At 44.7% G+C, this 20,405-nt stretch overlaps 1 protein-coding gene across 5 annotated transcripts in view; it reads right to left on the reverse strand.

The window, feature by feature from the left end:
• Positions 1 to 20,329, reverse strand: part of ppfibp1b (PPFIA binding protein 1b) — a 30,906-nt gene extending 10,577 nt beyond the window's left edge. For 3 of the 5 annotated variants that reach the window (XM_076265801.1, XM_076265810.1, XM_076265793.1), the window contains exons 1-12: positions 20,174 to 20,329; positions 12,333 to 12,417; positions 9,935 to 10,140; positions 7,579 to 7,665; positions 7,335 to 7,448; positions 6,856 to 6,987; positions 4,831 to 4,923; positions 2,983 to 3,100; positions 2,253 to 2,297; positions 926 to 987; positions 737 to 821; positions 338 to 477 (exon numbers count right to left, since the gene is read on the reverse strand). In XM_076265801.1, coding sequence (XP_076121916.1) covers positions 338 to 477; positions 737 to 821; positions 926 to 987; positions 2,253 to 2,297; positions 2,983 to 3,100; positions 4,831 to 4,923; positions 6,856 to 6,987; positions 7,335 to 7,448; positions 7,579 to 7,665; positions 9,935 to 10,140; positions 12,333 to 12,396 — 1,146 coding nt within the window. In that variant the 5' untranslated portion in view covers positions 12,397 to 12,417; positions 20,174 to 20,329. The remainder of the gene's footprint in view (positions 1 to 337; positions 478 to 736; positions 822 to 925; positions 988 to 2,252; positions 2,298 to 2,982; positions 3,101 to 4,830; positions 4,924 to 6,855; positions 6,988 to 7,334; positions 7,449 to 7,578; positions 7,666 to 9,934; positions 10,141 to 12,332; positions 12,418 to 20,173) is intronic. The other 2 variants (XM_076265827.1, XM_076265818.1) reach the window with 1 other exon arrangement.
• Positions 20,330 to 20,405: the final 76 nt, after the last annotated feature.

Genomic DNA, 20,405 nt, shown 5'->3' on the forward strand with positions numbered 1-20,405 from the left:
ACTTCAATTTACCCTTTAACCTCAGGGCAGCTCTCTTAATTTGTCAGCTACGCCCGTTTTGGCCTTGAGGTTTCACCCGGAGCACAATATACTCGTCAGAGTGACGGAAGCTCTAAAAATGTCAGAGTGGGACCCCAGGCAAAACACTACGGTCTATCGACTGGCTGCTGGCAGAGTAGCAGCATGAGGCTCTTCAGGAATGAAGCCTATGGCAGGAAGAAGCTAATGTTGAGAGCCAAGCTGCTATAGTGTGATCAGACACCCTACACTTGTAGAACGGGCAGTTCTGAAAGCGTTTTCGGACACAGGGTGAGTGGGAGTGTGTCGGATGTCAAACCTCGTCCTGGTCCCGCCCTGCTGCTTCGTCCAGGCCGGCCAGCGCCAGTTTCTCCACTTCCATGGCGACCGAGAGGGCCGTTGACACCGAGCCAGAGCTGTCGCTATGACTCCCATCACTTTCTCCATCTTTCACTTTATCTGAGGTGAACAGCGGGGGATGGGGGTGGGAGAGCACAGTTTAGAGGAAAGGCCAAGTGCACGCACAGTCTTAGGGGGACATCATGGGCTACATGCACAAACACACACGTTTGCACTTTATTGTCTTCAAACTTTTGTATGTGATCTGCCAAGACATGTTTAGATCCTGAATTTGTTCCAGAGTTGCTTAATGAAACAATACACAAGAGACAATGCTAATTGCTAATATACAACCAACCAACCATTCACATAAATTCACCTTTTTTCCCTTGAACTTGCATCACCATCTCCTGGACCTTCTTGTACCGAGCTACCGACTGCCGAAGCTCCTCAATCTTGCGGTCCTGGGGTAGACACACACACACACACGAGAGTAGTCAGCAACAGAAGGCTCTGTATTACCATGACCAACCCTTCTAAGGAGCTGAAGTTATACTAGTGGCTGTACCTTCTCCTCATTAGCAGCCATTAACGATTCCATCGCTTTCTTCATTCTCTGCACCTCCACATCTGTTAAGGCAGAGTACCCGCAGTAAGATATCTCTCTTGAAAAACACAGGCTTGCACATTCAGCATTTCAAATGGAGGCAACATAAGAAGAAAACAGAACACATGAACAAGTTTTCAACTGGATCAAGAGGTACACTAGAGGTACCCTAGGGATGCAGTCTGTGGGAAGAGTGACCAGTGCCTCTGCTGTAACACGGGACAGAGCTCAGCCATGGACAAGGAGCTGGACGAGGACAACTTTCTGGAAAGCTCCAGTGAGAGAGGAGAGTGAGGGAAAGGATGCTGTGGGGAGTGGGGAGAGAGAGTGGGAGCTGGGGGTGGTTAGAGGGCCGAGGCGTGGGTGTTGATGGAGAGAGGTGACAGAGGAGAGGTGTTGAGAGCAGGCTCCAGGCTGGAGAGGGTGATGACTGTTGATGGAGGAGACACAAGTGGACAGAGGGGACAGCAGGAGGAGGAGGAGGAGGAGGAGAGGAGGCGGCGGTGGTGGGACGAGGACAGAGACGCTCTCGACATGCCGAACGGCCACCAGACACGCAACCTCCTGAGGATCCTCCAGAGGACCCTGGTGAGCTGCAATATCACCCTAGCAACAAGTCCAGAAATGTACCGCAGGTAAACTCTACTTAGCGTGGCTGATAGACTACATACCCTAGAGATTTAGCCAACGAGTTATTCCTTACTTACACAATTTGCCTGGATACTGACAATCAGATAACAGGCAAAAGCTAATCTCCTCGAAATAAGTGTATCTGCTCTTTCATGACACCTACAGTATGGTGATCAGAAGATGATTGATTGAAAAAGGTTGCTTTTTACTTCTCAGGTCAAAATGGGCTCATTCTTGTGACGCAGTGTGGGAATATGATTACCCTATTGAACTAACAGATCAGACTGAGACATCCTGATCTATGTGTTCTGTCGCCCCACAAGACCACATTTTGTGAGGGCTATTTTCAGACGTCACTTCATGGCACTCTTCTCAGAATAGGCTAACCTCATGATAATGCGCTATTTGCATGTACATGACTGCACTTGCCACAGCGGTCCTACTAAATCAAACAACTCCTTCACTAACGTGTCATTCTTCAGCGTGTCAAGGTGATAAAGGGGTCTCTGTTGTTTCAGAGGAGAGAGTGGGAGATGGTACATGCCCACACATGCAGACCGTGAGGCCAAAGGACAGCTGTGCACGGAGAATGAACAAACAAACAAACAAACACATGAACAAATGGACAGATGGATACAGATATGGACACGCCCCTTACGTTTCTCTTTCAGCCTCTTTTTATAAGTTTCCTCTGTGAGGGAGACTGGACAGGATAGAATTATACAACACTCCAGGTTAGTGCAAACATCATTGGGATAGCATCATTCAATGTTAATGACTCCAAATGACAGCAAAACAAATCACCCTGGTTGTTTGATCTCCCACTATGACTGGTGAAATGCCTAAGTGATCTTTTCCACCTTGCGGACACTAACCTGGCCCTAGCCAGATGAATGTCGTTCCGCTAGCTCCGCCTAGCTTCACTCACATCCATCTGGAACCTCTTCCATTGAGAGTGATTTCTCCAACCAACTTTATGGTTTAGCCAATCAGGACGCAGGGCGGGAGTTTCATAGATGTGACATAGCGTAGAAGCGACTGTGAGACTGTTATCAGCGTCACGGGTTGGCTTCGATGAGAGTGGTTGAAGTAGCACGTCAATAGATGACGGACAAGTGGCTTATTCAATCATATGCAAGCATTTTTTGATTAGGTCCAGCCTTCTGAAACGACATTTCAATGGATCGGTTCCAGATGGATGAGTGGAGCTAGCGGAACGACATTCATCTGGCTAGGGCCAGGTTAGCGGACACAGCATACTAAAAAAAAAAGCCCCACTAATCTAGGCCAGCTGCGATGGGGGCAGGTTGGGGCATTGACCGGGGTGAGTCAGGAGCGATGGGATTTCCCCCCTGGGTGAGGGAGCGGGGTGTGGACTGGGCACTCACCTCTCTCTCCGCCGTCGGCTCCTGCGGGCGTGACCGAGCGGTAGCCCGTCTCGTCCTGCAGCCTCCTCAGCTCCCCGTCTCTCCCGTCCAGCTGCTGATGGAGCATCATCAGCTCCTCCTGCATAAGCCCACACAGGGAAAGACACTGTTACAGACAGACAGTCAGTCACCCAGGAATATGTTCAGGTAGGGAAACGGCCAGGTAAATGCTCAGAGGTCAGAAGTTGGAAAATGGGATTATCGTAATTTCCCCACTATTAGCCGCGGCTTATACACTGATTTTGCAAAATTTCTCCAGCTATGAGGTTAATACACAGGGGCAGTTAATATGGTATTAATATGGTTTTTAACAACTTGCATAAAACACTATCCTGCAGCTTAGATACAATACGGCTAATACACAGGAAATTACTGTAGGAGAAACCATCTTTATTACACAGTTACAAACACACTGGATGTCACAACAATCTTCAGAGCCCATCTCAAACCCAATCAAACAGGATGCATAGCTCACACAAACACCTTCATGACTGTTGAGTCTAGTTTTGGCATTATCCACCTTTGACCCCTGAGTCACCTCTGAAGTGGGATGTTCCTTCCTGTACTGTTCAGTTTTTGTTTTACTGAAGCCAATTTACTGCAGTTAAGTCTACAGAGACAAAGTCCCAGACCCAATGGTTGAGCCACTTTTAGAAATAAACTGGGTTTTAGTGGATGATGCGTTTAACATACTCAGCATGTTTTACATGGCTATCAGAGAAAAAAACAAACAAGAGCTGGCATGCAACTAAAATATATAAAATGGAAGGCAAGATGCCAATTGGCATTCTAAAGATATTTTGCAGTCATTCTGATCAGTCAGACGTGTGGCCTTAGATACAATGACATAACATGCATTACAGCCAATTCTAGAATAATACATGTGAAATAACTCTTCAATGTTAGTACTGCAAACAGCCTACATGTTATAATCATATCCTTGTTCTAGAATTTCTTCAAATACTGTATCCTGGATAGAGCTGAAAAGGGTGGGAAGCCCTTAAATGTGAGCATACTTGTGGTTAGGGTTATATGCCTGTAGTACTTTCAAGGATACCACTCTGTGAAGCTCAAAATCTTATGGTGCATTTAAAACTCAAAAGAAAATCTGCGTCTGTGCTTGTAAGAGCTTGCTGTAACCGCATATGTGTCTCTTCTTCACTCCCCTGTAGGAACGACTGCCAAAAATCATTCATATCAATGACTACGTCTGCAGACAGCTATTGTCAATCATTCATCAATCACAGCTCTAGTGGGTAGGGGGCATGTGCTACTTTAAGGGTCATCACTGCTGATTGGTTATGAAGTGAGCTGGTATTTTCTTTTTTTTTTTAAAAGAAAAGAAAATACACTGGGGAACACAACACAATAAAAGCAGCAGCAACAACAGCAGCAGCGACGACAACGACAACAACAACAACAACAACAACAAAATACAAAAATCCAGCCTGCGAGGGGCAAACCTTCAGTGCCTGGATTTTGTGCTCCTTCCTCTGTTTCTCATACTGCATCTGGCCCATTTTGATTTTCAGGCTAGAGAGCTTGGCCATTAGCGACTAGCGGCAGAGAGAGTTAGCCCAGGAGGAAGAGAGAGAGAGAGAGAAAGAGAAAAGGCAAGACATAAGACAGAAAACACTCCAAGAGCAGAGGGAAGATGATCAGATATGGCAAGAATCAGAAAATGTACCAGAAAATGTAAAGGCAAACAGTGAATGGCCTCTGTAAGAGGGGCAGTGGTGGCACATGTTTTGAGTGCAGAGGGGAGTGGGTGAGTGAGTCTGCACTGGTATTCCCTTTAGCTTTACTCACCTTGGTAGATTTTAGTTTCTTCTCATACTGTAGCCTCTCGCTCTCCATCTCGGACACCCTGTACCTCAGCTCATTGATCTCCAGGATTAAAGTCTGAGCAGAGAAACACACACACAAACACACACCACTTTAGCTACGCTCAAACTCAGGGATCCCAACCACATACAAATTAGCCAGCCAACAGTAAAATGCTAAAAAGGCACAAAGGGACCAGCTGGACATTAATTTACATTTCACAGAGTTGGTAAGTGGTTTGATCAATAAAAGTCACAGCTTTGAAAAAACACACAGTGGAAAAAGGGATGGTAGGTGAAGGAGAGAGAGTGAAGACCGTAAAAGGTCTATAGACAGAATAGAAAATGAAATGCTTATTGTAAACAACTAATTCAATTGTTTTGACAGAACTCTGGAGAAAATGATTATAGTTTGGAGTGATCAAGATACGTTTTTAGCTTTCACGCAGAAATAAACACCATATGCTAAGCATCAGAACCAAGCATCACTGCTACCCTGGCTGCACTTTCCACCAACTACGCAATTCTCCCACACTTCCCCTCCGCCTGGACAAAGAGGTGGAACGGACATGTGGGACCGGGCCTCCACAGCTGCCTTTGAACATGAACTTGAACACTTTGAACAACACCTTTCAATACCATGCCATCATGGTGCCTGTGTGGTTCCAATACCATGCCATCATGGTGCCTGTGTGGTTCCAATACCATGCCATCATGGTGCCTGTGTGGTTGTCATTTACTGTCCACCAGGTCAACTAGGGGATTTTATGGATGAGCTCAACACTCTGTTGTCTTCCATCCCTGAGCATGACTGTCCCTTACTCGTCCTTGATGACCTCTTAAACACCCCAATCTCAGCTGACCTGATACACTCCATTGACCTACAATGGGTCCACAGCCCTATTACTAACAAAGCTGGCAATTCTCGCTCGATATTGTATCAAAGATACCTGAACAGCCACGTCTCTCCACCTACCACCTACCACTCCACCAGCGGACCACTGTTTCATCCAGTGTTCCTTCACCTACGGTATCATTCCGCCACAGCCTCTGAAACCTGTCTCCAAGCCACTTCCCCTCATTTACTGCCGCCACCTCTCTAAAGGTTAATGATGCCACAGAGTCTCTCTGCTCCATGTTGACTGAATAGCCTGTCTGAATAACTGGTCCTCATATTTGCACTGTATGTTGCACTGCATGTTCTCCCTTTTTTTTAATCGCTTTGGACAAAAGCATCAGCTAATAAATAAGTGTATGTTTTGTTTATCCAAGATTTGATTCTAAACTTGGACACATACACTCAAATTGCAAGATTTCTACACATTTGTTTCATTCTCCAAACACTCCGTGCAAAACTCAAGCCCACAAGCACAAGCCCATCCCTGGATATAACACCCACATGCTCAGGAAGCTGCCTCTGCTCTTCTCAGGCCAGTGTGTGAGCGGAGGCCCATGGCTTCCTGGGTAATCACTACTTTCCAGGGAGGGGAAAAGAGAGAGAAAAAAACCAAAACAGCTTTACAGAGGAAATGGCTTCTGGCTGTTTTTGCGCCGTTCCCCTTTTGTCCACATAGCAAGTGAAGCACAACATGGATAAAAGCCCGCTGTTCCACTGGACTGGAAGAGACTGCTGCGGCTCAACAACATGACGTGATTGGTGTGCGGCCAAACGTTCCCCCCTCGGCACATTGTGGAGAGCCAGTCCTGCTGCTGCAGGCACTAGTTTGCACTAAAAGCGAGCCTATACTCTGTGAGCGCTGTCTCAATTCAAACACTTAATTGCATAAGACGCAATATTTGGGAACAAAAACAATTTTTGATGGAAACGGACCATACTGCTGACTTCTTTCTGACCTTTCTAAACGGTGCATGCTTCAAGCATACAGTGCTAGAGTCTTTCTTCTGGGACAGTGTGCAGACCAAGACTTGCACCACAGTTCCTCAGGCAGAGGATTCCCATCATTGCGAGGACATGTGTTTACGCACGACAGCGAAGGCTCGTTCCTCATACCTCGCCGTCTCGGAACTGTTCGTCGAAGTCCAGCCGGTCCTTCTCCATGGCACCCAGCTTGAGTTTCAGGGTGGAGATCTCGGTCATCAGGTCCAGCTTCTGCGTCTCCAGAGCCGAGCGGCACAGCAGCTCCTGAGGGACCCAAGTGACAGCAGCATGAGACCAGGGAACATTGGCCAGGGAGCAAAGTTTTCCCAAAATAAGACAGAACAGTTTACACTATATACTATTTTTTGGCCACTAAAAATTAGTGGTAGCGCTTTCCCAGTTGAAGAGAATGGATTTTGCAGGGTAAATTGGTGCACATGCATTCGTAAGGAAGCAACATAAAAACATCATAGTACAGTATGAGTATGCATATCACTATTGTCAGCAAAGCGTGGTAATAATGCTTCTATATCACTGATTTAGGGGTTTAATATCCTGCAATAAATATCAAAGGAATCATTTTTTTTAAAACATGATCAGTGTTGGGTTACCTGTTGAAGCATCTCCTCTGTGGTGTTTAGCTTTTCCCGGTGTTCATCAAGGCACAGGTCGAGGTCCCTAATCTTTTCCCCTTGTGCTTCCACCTGGTCTGTCAGCACACTCACCTGTCCATACAATCACATTACACCAAAGAGTGTTCTATCAGAGCATGTGACTGACAGCACTGTGGCCTGACATCTGATAGAGCAATGCCATGGCCATTGATTTTTGAAATGGTGTTAATGTAGGAAATACCTGAAGCACTAGGGACTCCTTATCACTTTCAAACCGAGCGAGTCTGTCCTGATAAAGGTCGGTGCTCATAGGGATGTGGCCATTTGACTGCAGTAGGGAAGAGAAATAAATCAGACACATACATTAAGTGGTGTGGTTGAGCAGCTAATTGCAACAACATTTGACATGTCTGAACATCAAAGCCACAGGTGAACGTTTGAGGTCAAAAGCAGGCCACTCAAAAGCTTCAGAGAGGCTGAAATCTGAGCCGTGTTCGCTTGCAGCCTTTTGTTCTGCCAACAGCACCTTAAATGGAGAATGGGCCGCCAGAGGAGATCTCAGTGCAAACACTGAGTTATGGTATTACACGCCTGCTTTGGCATCTCTCTGGCTGTCTGCCAGCAACTACAGACTGTTTGCGCAAGGAATGCACGTAACCCCCCCCCCCCCTCCCCCGCTAGCCCCACAACCCCCAAACATCTATTGTGCAGGCAGTATGGGACCAGTCAAAATCTTTTCTCAGAACAACCTAGACAACCAGCAACATTCAAACTGAAGAGTCTACTTCAAATCCAGCAAAACAGCATAATTGTGTCTGGGCTTTCAGACAGCAGTGTTTACCATCAAACAGCCAACAAAGCTTACTATCAAACAGGCAACAACTCAGTCACGTGGCTTAAGGTTGCTGCCAAGATTAGAGGCAGTTGAGGGATGGCGAGTCAAGTTACTCTACTCTCTACTCAGCTTGGACTCCTGCACTCTACTGGAATAATCAGGGGCTGTATTCACAAAGAATTGTAAGGCTAAAAGTAGTTCCTAACTAGTGAATGTAGGAGCAACTCCTAAAAATAATGGGCGTGTCACTCCTAACTTTAGGACTCCTATTTTTTTTCACTAAAAGTAAGTCACGAAGCATTTTTTCGACCTAAAAGTAGCACGTAAGTCTGGGACAGCTTAAAAGAAGTCGAGAGGACTCCTAACTCACTAAGACCTATTCACAAACCGCTTTTTGTGGCATTTCGCGTTGCGATGTTTTGAAATCCTATGCGCCTACAGGAGCTTTGCGAGGGAACAATTTTGCATTGTAGGCATAACTAAGGGATGCAATAACACCACCAACAACCAAAACTACTCATTGTCAACATGTGAATTAAAAGTAATGTCTTATTGTGAATCAAATTAAAATGTTCTCCTCTTTGCAAACGTAGGCATAGGCATATGGTGACAGATTAATTTAATAATGTTGCAAAGATACTGCATCAATCCGTATGTTTCATTAGGCTACTAGGCTATTTGTTTTGCCTTACTCTTTATTCATTTAGGCTAGGCCTTTTTATTCAGTTATTCATCATCTTCCGTCCTTCGCACTACTTGTGTAGCGCACGCATTCTAAGACCTGTCACCTGTCACTCATCATCGTAAGGGAGGTGTTTGGAATCATTCCCGCGTTATAATCATCAGCCAATCAAGGTGGCCACTTCAGTCAAGCTCGTGCATGAGTAATGACGTCATCCATAGCAACGAAGACTCACTCTTAGTTTAGGAGTTTTCATTTTTCCTTACTAAGAGGAGGTCTGAAAGGCTTTGTGAATAACTTTTAAGAGAAAACTCCTAGCTAAAATCTTTTAGTGTGATTTAGGAGTACTCCTAGTGGTAAGATAAAAGGCTTAGTTAATACGGCCACAGAGCAACAACAAAAAAAACAGCTACTCCCAACTGTTGAGCCCAATGTAAGTCCATTTTGCAGGCATTGCTTAGAATATTTATTTTGGAATAATAACTATGATTAATCATCAACAGTCTTTGAGGTATCTGAGCATCGCCAGATTTGGTATCCACCTGAGCTCTCATAACTAAATGCTTATCTTTAAATGTGTCACCAAGCAGATTGGTATTTCACTGCCATAATAAATCAAAAATATCTTGCTGTATCATATCTTGTGTTGCTACCGCTTCAAATTGCAGACGTCACACCTTCCCTTTAAATTAGCATTGGCATGTATAAAAATAAGATCCTGTGACACTTTCAACATAACTTCACCGTCATACCGGTAGCTTATCCTATGTGACCACATATAAATAACTATTTCTCTTGTTTGGTTTCAGCATAGCAACACAACACACACAGACTTGGGTGATGAAATAAGGGAATACCCCAAATGGTGATGAAGTGCATGTGTGTACAGTTATACATGTAAAGATATACCAGGCATAGCCTGCATATGGATGCATGTGTGTGCATAAGTTAGCACATACACACACAGAAACAGGCAATCAGGCACACATGCTCACGCATATACAATGCATATCCATGTACGTCCACCAAAGAGAGAGGGTGTGTGAGATTGATTATAAGAACACATGAATGTCCACACACCAAGGGCCCGTGCAGCCACTCCACCAGGCTGTCAGCGGTGGAGTCAGGGATCTGGCAGCGGAGGCCCTCCCTCTCATCGCCGTCCATCATCTCCAGCACGCCGCGCAGGTCCTCCAGCAGGTGCAGTGCCCGCAGCCCGCCCATGAACGGTGACGTCGGCGACTGGCAGTCAAACATGCCGTTGGAGTAGTCCAGAGCCTTGGAGCCTGAGTGGGGACAAAGGTCATAAGGTTAATAAAAACAATTCTGGACAAAGTACAATGAAACATAAATCTTATCTAACGTATCTTTCCTTGTCAACCAATCAAAGATTTAGACATCAGTAGAATGACTGAAACAAAACATTCAACTGCTTCATCCCTTGACAGAAAAGAAAAAGGTCTTTGGAAGCATTAGGTCCACAAGATGTCAAATTTGGAGCCAAAGCTTTGCTCCTGGCAAGTATTCCTCACTTTATTTTACAACTGTGGTCTCACAGACACACACTTTTGTATCTGTTCACTTCTAAACAGTCATCCACAGCCATGTGGCTTCTCAGCCAAGGAAAACTCTGATGTAATCTCAGAGCGCCCACCAGGCCTTTAGCGCTGCTGCTGCGCCAGTGGGGGCGGACCGTGTGTGAGGACGATGAGCTGCTGAGCAGGACGCAGTGTGCTCGGCCAGGAACAGATTAGCAGCGGACGGACGCTCACTAAATGAGAAGGCTCGCTCGAGGCCAACATAAAGGCTGCGGACACCCGGGGCGCGCAGTAACTGCTCCGCTGCAGGACATCACGTCAGTGGACAGGGCCCCAAAAAGGGGCAATAGCAGTTCTAATCCTTTAACCACAACAACTTGTCTCACTTAAGGCCTCGGTATTATCCAAGTTGGTCTTATTCTTTCATGGATAAAGAATGGCACTAAAGCATTTCTGCCTGATCAGAAAGAGGAAGACGTCTTAAACCTTGGTTCATCCCTTGAAAACCAGCTTTTATTCCCCTTTTTGGAGACTTTAGGGCACAGAGAGGGACTCATCACGGAGCCATAAAATAGAGCACATCATTGTATGGTCATGACGTGAGAGGAAAGCTATTCTAATTCCACGTGGAGACAAGCAAAGATAGAGGAGACGGTGGCCGAGCAGACCACAGGGATGGGAGGCAGGACAGAAGAAAAGCCACGGTCTTACAGGAACCTGGGGCCATCATGTGATCCGACAGGCCATTTCCACTTGGAAATGTCAGCTATAATTAACCGACAGGGAAAACAAACTACTACTACATTTGCCTATTCCTCTGAGCTTGAGTTAAAGAGCTGCCAGCTTCAACTCAAATGACTTAAGAAACAAGTGAAACAGAAACATGACCTGACATACTCTCATGCAGTGGATGGCAGTGATGATGTAACACAGCTTCTTCAAAAAACAGTAAATGGCAAGAAATACCAGAAATTAACACACACATTATGCTCACTATAGTAAACACACAAACCTCTCAGCTGCAACATGGACTTTCTGCTTTCCCACTTTTGTAATTTAAAGGAGAATTCCAGTGTGATATTGACCTAAAGTGTATTGAAACATGATACCAAGTGTAAACGTATGTCTCATAGCCCATTTCGGCTTGTCCCCTGCACTCCAAAATCTGGCGCTAGTGAGCCGATGCTACCAACAGCTTTTTCAATGGTGGTGCTTCGGCATCGGGCTAGCCATGCAAATAAATCACTGTTTTACACCATATAAATAATTCCAGTTTCTTCCAGTAGCAGCAACTGGAATCCATGCATTTCCACTGAATTATTTTTGGAATCTGATCCCTTATCATACCTGTTTATTCTTACTCGTCGCTCGACTTATCGTGACTAAATTCAAGATGGCTGCAAACGCTAAACTTCGTGAAGATACTGTCTGTATAAATCGTCTTGTAAGTAAACTACCAGTGCTTTTTCAAAGTTCTCAATGTCTCGTTTTAAATGTCAGGGCCCTCGGAAGTCTACCAATGAAGTGTGGAGATACATTGAGCCTCTTAAATGGTGTAAAACAGTGATTTATTTGCATGGCTAGCCCCATGCCGAAGCACCACCATTGAAAAAGCTGTTGGTAGCATCGGCTAACTAGCGCCAGAATTTGGAGTGCAGGGGACAAGCCGAGATGGGCTATGAGACATACGTTCACACTCAGTATCATGTTTCAATACACTTTAGGTCAATATCACACCGGAATTCTCCTTTAAAACGTGCAGACAGCTCTGATATATGATATAACCCACTAATCTCAATCTTGTGGCTTGTTACTCTGTGTATTGGTCAGAACAGAAAGTCCTGAAGCACATTAGCAAGTCTGGTTGGACAGGTTGAGCCTGGGCAGCTGTGCAGGTGTTCTGGTTAGGCACGGCGACGGCGACAGCGACAGCCCCTTACCCGCGATGATGCCATCCATCTGCTCCAGCGCCGCCGCCAACATCTCACTGGCGTCCGACATCATTCTGGCAGCTCAGCCACAACCCTGAGAAAGAAACACAGCACACAACACATGAGGTCACTCACGACATAGAATAAATGCTCATGTCATATCCCACAGACCAATATAAAAAGTCACAATCCCAAGCAAAACACAACACACCCTAAACTGAACAATGACAATGTATTACACAAAGAATATCATATAGCAAACAGATCTTTTCAAGCCACATTAACAATAGGATAGAATAACAAAGGCACCACGAATTATAATACATCTAGCTTGAGAACCATGGGGAGGCGGGACTCATATTAAAGGGTTCTGGGGCAAGATGGCAAGTAAAGCCAAACAGAGTACACTTCCACTGACCACAAAACTTGAGCTAGCAACTACAGTGCTTTAGGGCCCACCTTGCATGAAGGGAGCTGGCCCTCACCCCCAACCACACACCAACGGAAACACTGACAATCAGCAGTACACGTGTCAGACAGCAAATGGGACCTTGGTAGATCAGAGGTCCAAAAACAATGGGGGCTGAGAAGCGGACCCTTTTCATTTCAGCGTAATGGCGGTTCTTTGCGTGTTGACTCTGTCATAAAGCCTGGAGAGGGTGGAGCTGGGCTGAGTGGGAGAGCGGAGGTGGCTGTCAGCGGCGCTGCGCTGCGCTCACACGATCCCTAATGAGCGGCTCCCACGACGGGGCCTGTCATTTAGTCCCAGAAACTCACTGAGGAGAGCTTTACTTAATGCTAGCCAATGAGTGGGACACCAATTAGACCTGGGCTATGCCCACACAGAGAGCTCTAGCTCCCAAATGATACACTGCAATGTATGATGTAGATATATTAGTACTTCCACAAGGGAATGTTCATTTTAAAGGCAGAATGGTGTGCATTTGACTACATGTTACAATGTTACATTAATGTCACATTAGCCACGTTTACATGGACACTTCTATTCCGAATAGAAATGGAATAATAGCTCAATCGAAATAAAAATTGTCATATGAACACCTTAATCGGAATGAAAATTCCTGATCAGATCAGAATTTTAATCGGAATGAAAGAAGTGGTAGTCTGCTCCTATTCCAAATGAACAGCCATGTATATGGTCATTCGGATTGACTGCTGTATCTTCTCAAGGAAAAGTAGGCTATTCCGATTAAAGATTCTAAACTGCTTGAGGGCACCTGATCGGAATAGAACATACCCCATGAAAAACAGATGGCACACATTTTTCAATTGGAATAGTTTAATCAGAATGACAAAAAAAACTGTCCATGTAAATGTGGCTAGTGTCTTCAGTCAAGCATCAACTTGAAATATAATTACTAACTTTAGACGATTGCAAGTAAAGTAAATAAGATCACAACCCTAATCTAATGGATTTCAGGTTGTCTAGGAGGTGTCTGCAGTCTGTTGAGGTACGTCTGGAATGTGGGGAATCTCGGGGGTTTTGCAGCGTGGTCGTTAAGAGAGCTGTAAAAACGTCCTAGGAGCTCCACTTGTCTCAGGTTGAATTGTTGGCTGTTCCGCCTTTCCCTGGGTTACCCAGATGGCCTCACACCAACAGACACCCTTTCCAAAGCAGAGTGGCTACCAGTCACCTCAATCCCTGGTGCTGCATTTCGAGCTGCTGCCGAGGGACACTGGGCACTTTGTTTGGCCAACAGTGAGGACACATAGTGGGCCTCCTTTGGACAACCGCCTAGAAACACAGTGGCCTCTCAGTCTAACCTCTGCTCGACAGTCACAGCCACACCAAGCTCAAAGTCACATTCTCCACAGTTCATATTTTAAGTTGTAATAATCTCCAGTCCTCAGTTTCCATATTAAATGGTGTGAAGGCCTAGAAATATCTAGCAACTATATGAGACCTGGGTATAGGAATGCCCATTGTGTACTCTCCCGTCAGATTTGATCACTATATACTTGCACAAGTAAAGGCCACCTCATTCACAACAGACCTTTTGAGAAGGTGGGGTGTGGTGCTCTCAAGGACCTGACCAAACATCTCCACACTTTACACAGAGGACATATTCACCTCTGTCGACCAGGGCAATGTAACACGAAAGCATACCCACCAGAGTGCCACAACAAGTAATCCTAGTGTTTCCACTCAACAGGGATTTCCAACAGTCACAGTGGTTGGAGAAAGTGTTGAGTCATTTCGTTGGTGGAGTCTGCTATTTAACCAGCTGCCTGACTTCCTGAGGACTCCCCACAACAGTGCTGACAGTGTCTCTTTTCTTCTTTTTAGGGCTGGTTTGAAAGACCCCCTCCTACAAATTCTGGAGGTCTTCCGAAAGACAGACATCACACATATTCATCTGCAAATAAAGAGTGACACTAAACTCTTTCCACACAACCATCTGGAGGGTGTGGATTGCAGAACCCTATAAACATGAGTCTAAATGCATATGTTTTATACTGTAGGCCTACTTTTTGCTAATTAGGGTGGTACTCTTCTACGGATGGTGGCATAAAGGCACTAAGCCTTCATTTTGTACAAATGCAGGTTTGGGGGAGTGACTAGGGCAGAAATCTTTTCAAAATGTCAAGGCTTTTTTTGAAACTTGGCTAAACATTTACCACTTCTGTGAGGCAATTCTACTGTAGAACTTGAGGTAACTACTTGGACTCTCCAGAAGACTTGGAAATGGAGTATTGAGCCATATCAAAGAGAGTGCCAACATTTTGTTACCCTGAAGAAATGTAGGCATTTCAGCATGTTTCAGCAAAACCCAAATTCCACTTGGCCATGATGACTCAGGTAAGAACTCCCCTTAGATGCCTCTTTGCTCTCAACTCATCCAGCTAATCTGGGTTATAGCTCGGGAGGGCATAGGAGGGAGAGTTCCTGTTCAATGGGGATGAAAAGAAAGGAAACTTGCTCAGAGGACATGTTTGTCTCGCCACCTCACCCAACAGGCAGCTGCAGCAGTGCATAACATGCCTGCGAGGCCATGAAAATCCCCAAGGTCGGAACAAATCGCTTATTGGGGCTTCTCTTCTCAAGGCACTGGCAGACTGGGCTATTCGAGGTAAGCAGCAGAAGAGAGTTGATAAGAGCTGCTTGGAGAGAAAAAATATCCCCTTGGTAGTAAACCACGTGCAGGCAGTAGCTTTGAGAGCTTGTGTTGAGTCTGAGTTGTTACTGACAAAAAAAAGAAACTAAACAGAAGTCCATTTTGAAAGGCTAGTCTTGGCCCTGGCCACTGAGTCAACACAAAAAAGTAATCACTGAATGTCAAATAATATTAAACAGGATACCATTGCTCAAACACCAGAGATCTAAGGCCGACACACCATCTCAGCCTTGAGCAGCTGCCTGAGGCAGGAAGAACAATAGATAAACTGTCTTGCTCATGTCTCTTGAAACTCCAACAACATTTCAATGGCAAATCAACACTGCCTCATATAAAACAGGGGCATAATTGCAGAAAATGAAGGCTTCTGCCACTTTTGTTTTGGAATGCATGTCATCTCAGCATTTCAAATATATGGAGAGCTCTGGTTTAAGAGGGCAGGTTGCCTTGCATAGCAGAACCCTGCAAGGCTGGAATTTCCTCCTGGAACTCCGACACACAATGGCTCCGAGCCGTGGAGCTGATAACACATGAGGCCTTTGTGAGGCTCAAATTTCGCTCTTTTCGGACTGAAATCACATGGCCCAACACAGGCTTACTATTGTAGCATCTGCATTCAAGAATCCCAGCCTTTCACAATGGGAGAAAAAACTCAAGGCATTCCAGAAATGCACGTCAACAAACATTACCATACAGATGACATTTTAAATAACATGGACATGACAGCGATAAGATCTAACTGAACTTCAGTCTACTGAGAAATCAGTGTGGCCTAAGAACCTCTCTGGGGATGGGCAAGGATTTTTTATTAATGTTGATAATGCCAACTAGGCAAGGAAGAACTTGCGAAACATGATCTTCTCCTTGTAGTGCCATCAGAGAGAGATGACCTGTGAATGAGGAGAGTGAGCCACATTTATCTTAGGGACCATCCACATGGAATGTTTTGAATTCTACCCCCTTGCGTTTTGCATTCATTCATCACTGTTTCAAGAAAAAAACTAGTGAACACTTGGAAAGGCTGCTATTTTTAATTTTACACTTGACCAGTGAGGGAAAAAGAGCAAATAGAGTGGGTGTACAGTACAAACTAACATGTAATATAAAAACAGGTGAGTGTACAAATAGCCTCTCTGCCTAATCTTGGCTACAGAGTTTTATTGGCAATGCATTACACAGAGCACTCTAGATGGAAATATCTTTTGTAATTGAAAATTATTAATCAAAATAAAATTTAAATATATTTCTACCACAAAATCAAAGTTTGGTTGGTAGGTGGATGGATGGATGGATAGATAGATGATAGATGGATAGATGGATAGATACTTTATTGATCCCCAAGGGAAAATTCTTCATGCAGCCTGTGATCCTGGGGTTGGTAAAGAATATGATCATCTGCTGCACTCGACCTCTGGCCTTGGGCCTACACAGCTGAATCACATCCGTGAGTGGGAAGAATGGTTTGGGGAACAGAATTTCCCCAGTTAGGGTGAACCTACCCTGCTTAAGGTTGCATTTAGTGTCACTTTATATCAAAGAAACCCAGAGACGCCTTTGGCTGCTGATGTTACTGATGGATTACGTCTTCCTCATATAAATAGAACAAGCTGACTGATTACCATGACGTGTCTGACAATCAAAATAGATGTTCTTCAAAATAGATGTTTTCAAAAGGCTCCTTATTTGTCTTCACAGCAAAGGGTTGAATTTCCAAAGGATTCCACCCTGAAGCTTGTGTTTGTGGATGGGCCCTTCAAGTGCTGACTGAGTCCTGGGGCAGAGACCAGAGTCTTATGTGCCCAGTATTACACATCAGCATGTATTTGTTGTCTACTACTGATTCAATACAAGTCACTAAGGGAATTTCAGTTGGTATGGTACTCAGAGCAGAACAACTAAGTAAAATATGCTTCATTGATAAGGACATCCAACAAGATTGACATGATGGGGGTTCTTCGGCCTTTAATAATACATAATAAACATGGGTGAGCCTTGAATGTCCAATACGGCACATTGTGTAGACTATTTCATAATGTATTTTTTAATAGAAAATAATAGAAAAGTCTCTTATTGATAATTTGAATTATATACAATATTATATTTAAAAACCCACCTGCCTCAGCTTCCTTTAAGTCCAAGAAAATGCTAACTGATTGGCTTAAAATCTTTTACCACTGGAGTAAAAAACAAGGCTTAACATCTGCTTGAGCAAAGAGAAATAAGCCTCTGCTCTGCCTCTGCTCTGAACCCTGGATTTCTGATAGAAAGCCCCTACCCTGGCACAATCTGGAGAGAAATGTCAGCCTTCAGGTCACTCATCTCTGTAATGGTGGGAGGAGTAGAGTGTTTGTGGCAGGCAAGTTAAGTCGACAAGCCTCGCCTGAGTGGAGCTGAGATGTGCAGCGGAAGAGAGCGAAGCGTCTGTAAAGGGTGGATTTAGAGCAAATCTTGTTTTCACACAACGTGTTGGGTGCAGTACAGAAGCTCAAACTCATTGTGTCATGCTTAGTGAAGCAGCTATAAATATAAACTATTCTGTGAAAGAGAGATGCTAAGCAGTATTATATGTGAAGGACAGTAAAACGGTCTGTGCGGGATTTAGATGGGGGGAAACTGAAGCTATCCGAGGCAAATGCTGTTGTTGCCTTCCCATGAGTGCACAAAAGCCTGGATCACAGCGTTGTCCCCAGGCTAGACCGCTCAGTGTCATCAGGCAGTGGGATTTGTGCCGCACTTGAGACAGTGAAAGAAAGGACTATTTCTGGATTTCCAGTTACTTAGCCTCCATAACAGTGTGCCTTTCACTGACGCAAAGCTCTTTTCTTCATGACCCCAAGAAACCCGTGTCACAGATGCTGCATTACTGGGCTCAGGTTAAAGGCGGTCAGCACGTTTCAGAACTCCAGGATACTCAGACAAAAACCATCATAGCAGACCAACGTGCAGGTTTGTGGGGCACCCCAGAGGAGCTATAGCCTTCACATGTTGTCGACAGCCTGGCCAACATCGGCACACATTCCAGGCATCCTAGTGGACGCCCATCAGGCATGCATCGGAAATAAACACAGATGAGAGAGCCCAAGAGGGCAGTGAGGCAGAGATAGAGTGTTATACATATCACTCATTTTACACTCATCACAAATGCCTGAGTGAGACATGGCTTGCACCTGAGGGGCAGGGGGCTTCCAGCTGCTTAAATATAGCCCAAATAGTAAAAATAAAAGTGCCTGAGGGTTTAAGTAAACATACGTATTTGTAAATTATGGCTGACCCAGCCGGCTAGTTTAACTGTCTACGTTTACTTTAAGGTGGTGACTGGGTTAGAAACAGCTCATGCATAATAGAGTAAATAAAATCTAGCTACTCATGAAAACTCTTTTTTCAATATATCCCTGAGTGTAATGACCCAAGGTTTTGCAAGAGGACACAGAATTAAAGCATACAAATGCAGTTAAGCAGCCATGTGCCAAATGTGTGTCTTAAAACATTTAGCAAATTCTTTAGACAGGAATTGAAAAAAACTAAACTGTCCAGATGTGTGACTGACAAGGCAGATGATTCAGTAAAGGGCTTTGGTTGTGAACTAAGAGCCGCAGCTTCTACGAGTACATGTAAGTCCTTATAAGTCCTCTAAGGTCATGGATCATAACCGAAACCTCTCTCAAAGTTGTGATGAGCACAGACAATATAAACATCAGCAAATCCCACCTTCTCTCTCTACACTGCCAACAGCAGACGTTGACAGACAATAACAGATGCTGATCTGAAAAAAGAGCTCCTACACATGGCTGGATGTTTTTCCAATCTTTCATAGTTTTATGTAATGACTGAAACCACCCAAACACTTCGCATGATTCCAAGGTCCTACTTGTACAGAATAGCATGAAAGTGTATGCTTTGTCGTCATGCTTGTTCAGCTGGTGGTGGTCTGCAGGAAGCGGACAGCTTAAAATCTGTAATGCTATACCACCAGTGTGTGTTTCCGATTTTGTAAAGATCTGAATTTTATGCAAGAGGACGTTTGGTGATATCGGAGTTTCGCAAACTGCTCAGTGCCAACGGCAGCAGTAGGTTTTGACTATTACTGCAGGCTCGGAGGTGTCTCTCGGAACATGCTACGTGGAATGTGTGAATCACGACAGTGAAGTGAACTTCACACAGAGAAAGTAGTTTAACAGTGCTGAGATTATCTGAAATGGCTACTGTAGCCTAAATCCATAATATGAGTCTAACGCGATTTCGCAACATAAGCTAAATGTTAATAGAGCTTTTGCCAAGCCCGTTTGTTAAATCCATATCTTTAGGCTACGTTTCACGAAGCTTACGTCTGACTTGGGCAGAATGTCTTTAAAAGCAAAGACATGTTGGAGCGGAGAAACCCAGAGTAACAAAGTGTTCTCTCCGCAGCTGTGTGAATTCCCGGCGTTCGATTTCACTTGATTCATGTTTTCATTTTGTAGCCTATAGGCTAATAACTGGAGACAATTAACGCCATCACGAAGGGAATTCCTGTACAATGTAGCCCAAGCAACTTCTTCTCTTCAGTCTTTTCTCTGCAAATCAAGTGTATCATAGTGTAACTACAGCACAACCTACTTTTAAACGAATTTGCAAACTTTTGCCTTACATTCAAGTAACCAAGTTTTCTCTGAACTGACTCGTCAAGATTTTCGGATTTTTACACGATAGGCATAAAACAAAAAGCTTACTTACCAAATATCGATGAAAATAAACGTCAACCTATGTTCGATCAACAGTAGGCTACTCCTCGAGATGACTACAAATTCGCACTTTTTCTTCTTTTAACTTAGTCCAGTTTGCTTGTCTCGTCGTCCGTAGTGCCCCCTCGCCTGCGCCATGACGGTAAAGAGCTAGGGATGGGAAGGGAAGCCGTACGTCATGGCGCGCTCACATCCCGCCACGGGGGCACGCACCAGTCGTGGGA

The sequence above is a fragment of the Alosa pseudoharengus genome, unplaced genomic scaffold, assembly GCF_046254945.1.
Source record: "Alosa pseudoharengus isolate Yale_2024_CS ecotype anadromous, Long Island Sound unplaced genomic scaffold, YU_APseudo_1.1 YU_APseudo_1.1_scf_10, whole genome shotgun sequence".
Taxonomy (NCBI): Eukaryota; Metazoa; Chordata; class Actinopteri; order Clupeiformes; family Clupeidae; genus Alosa; species Alosa pseudoharengus.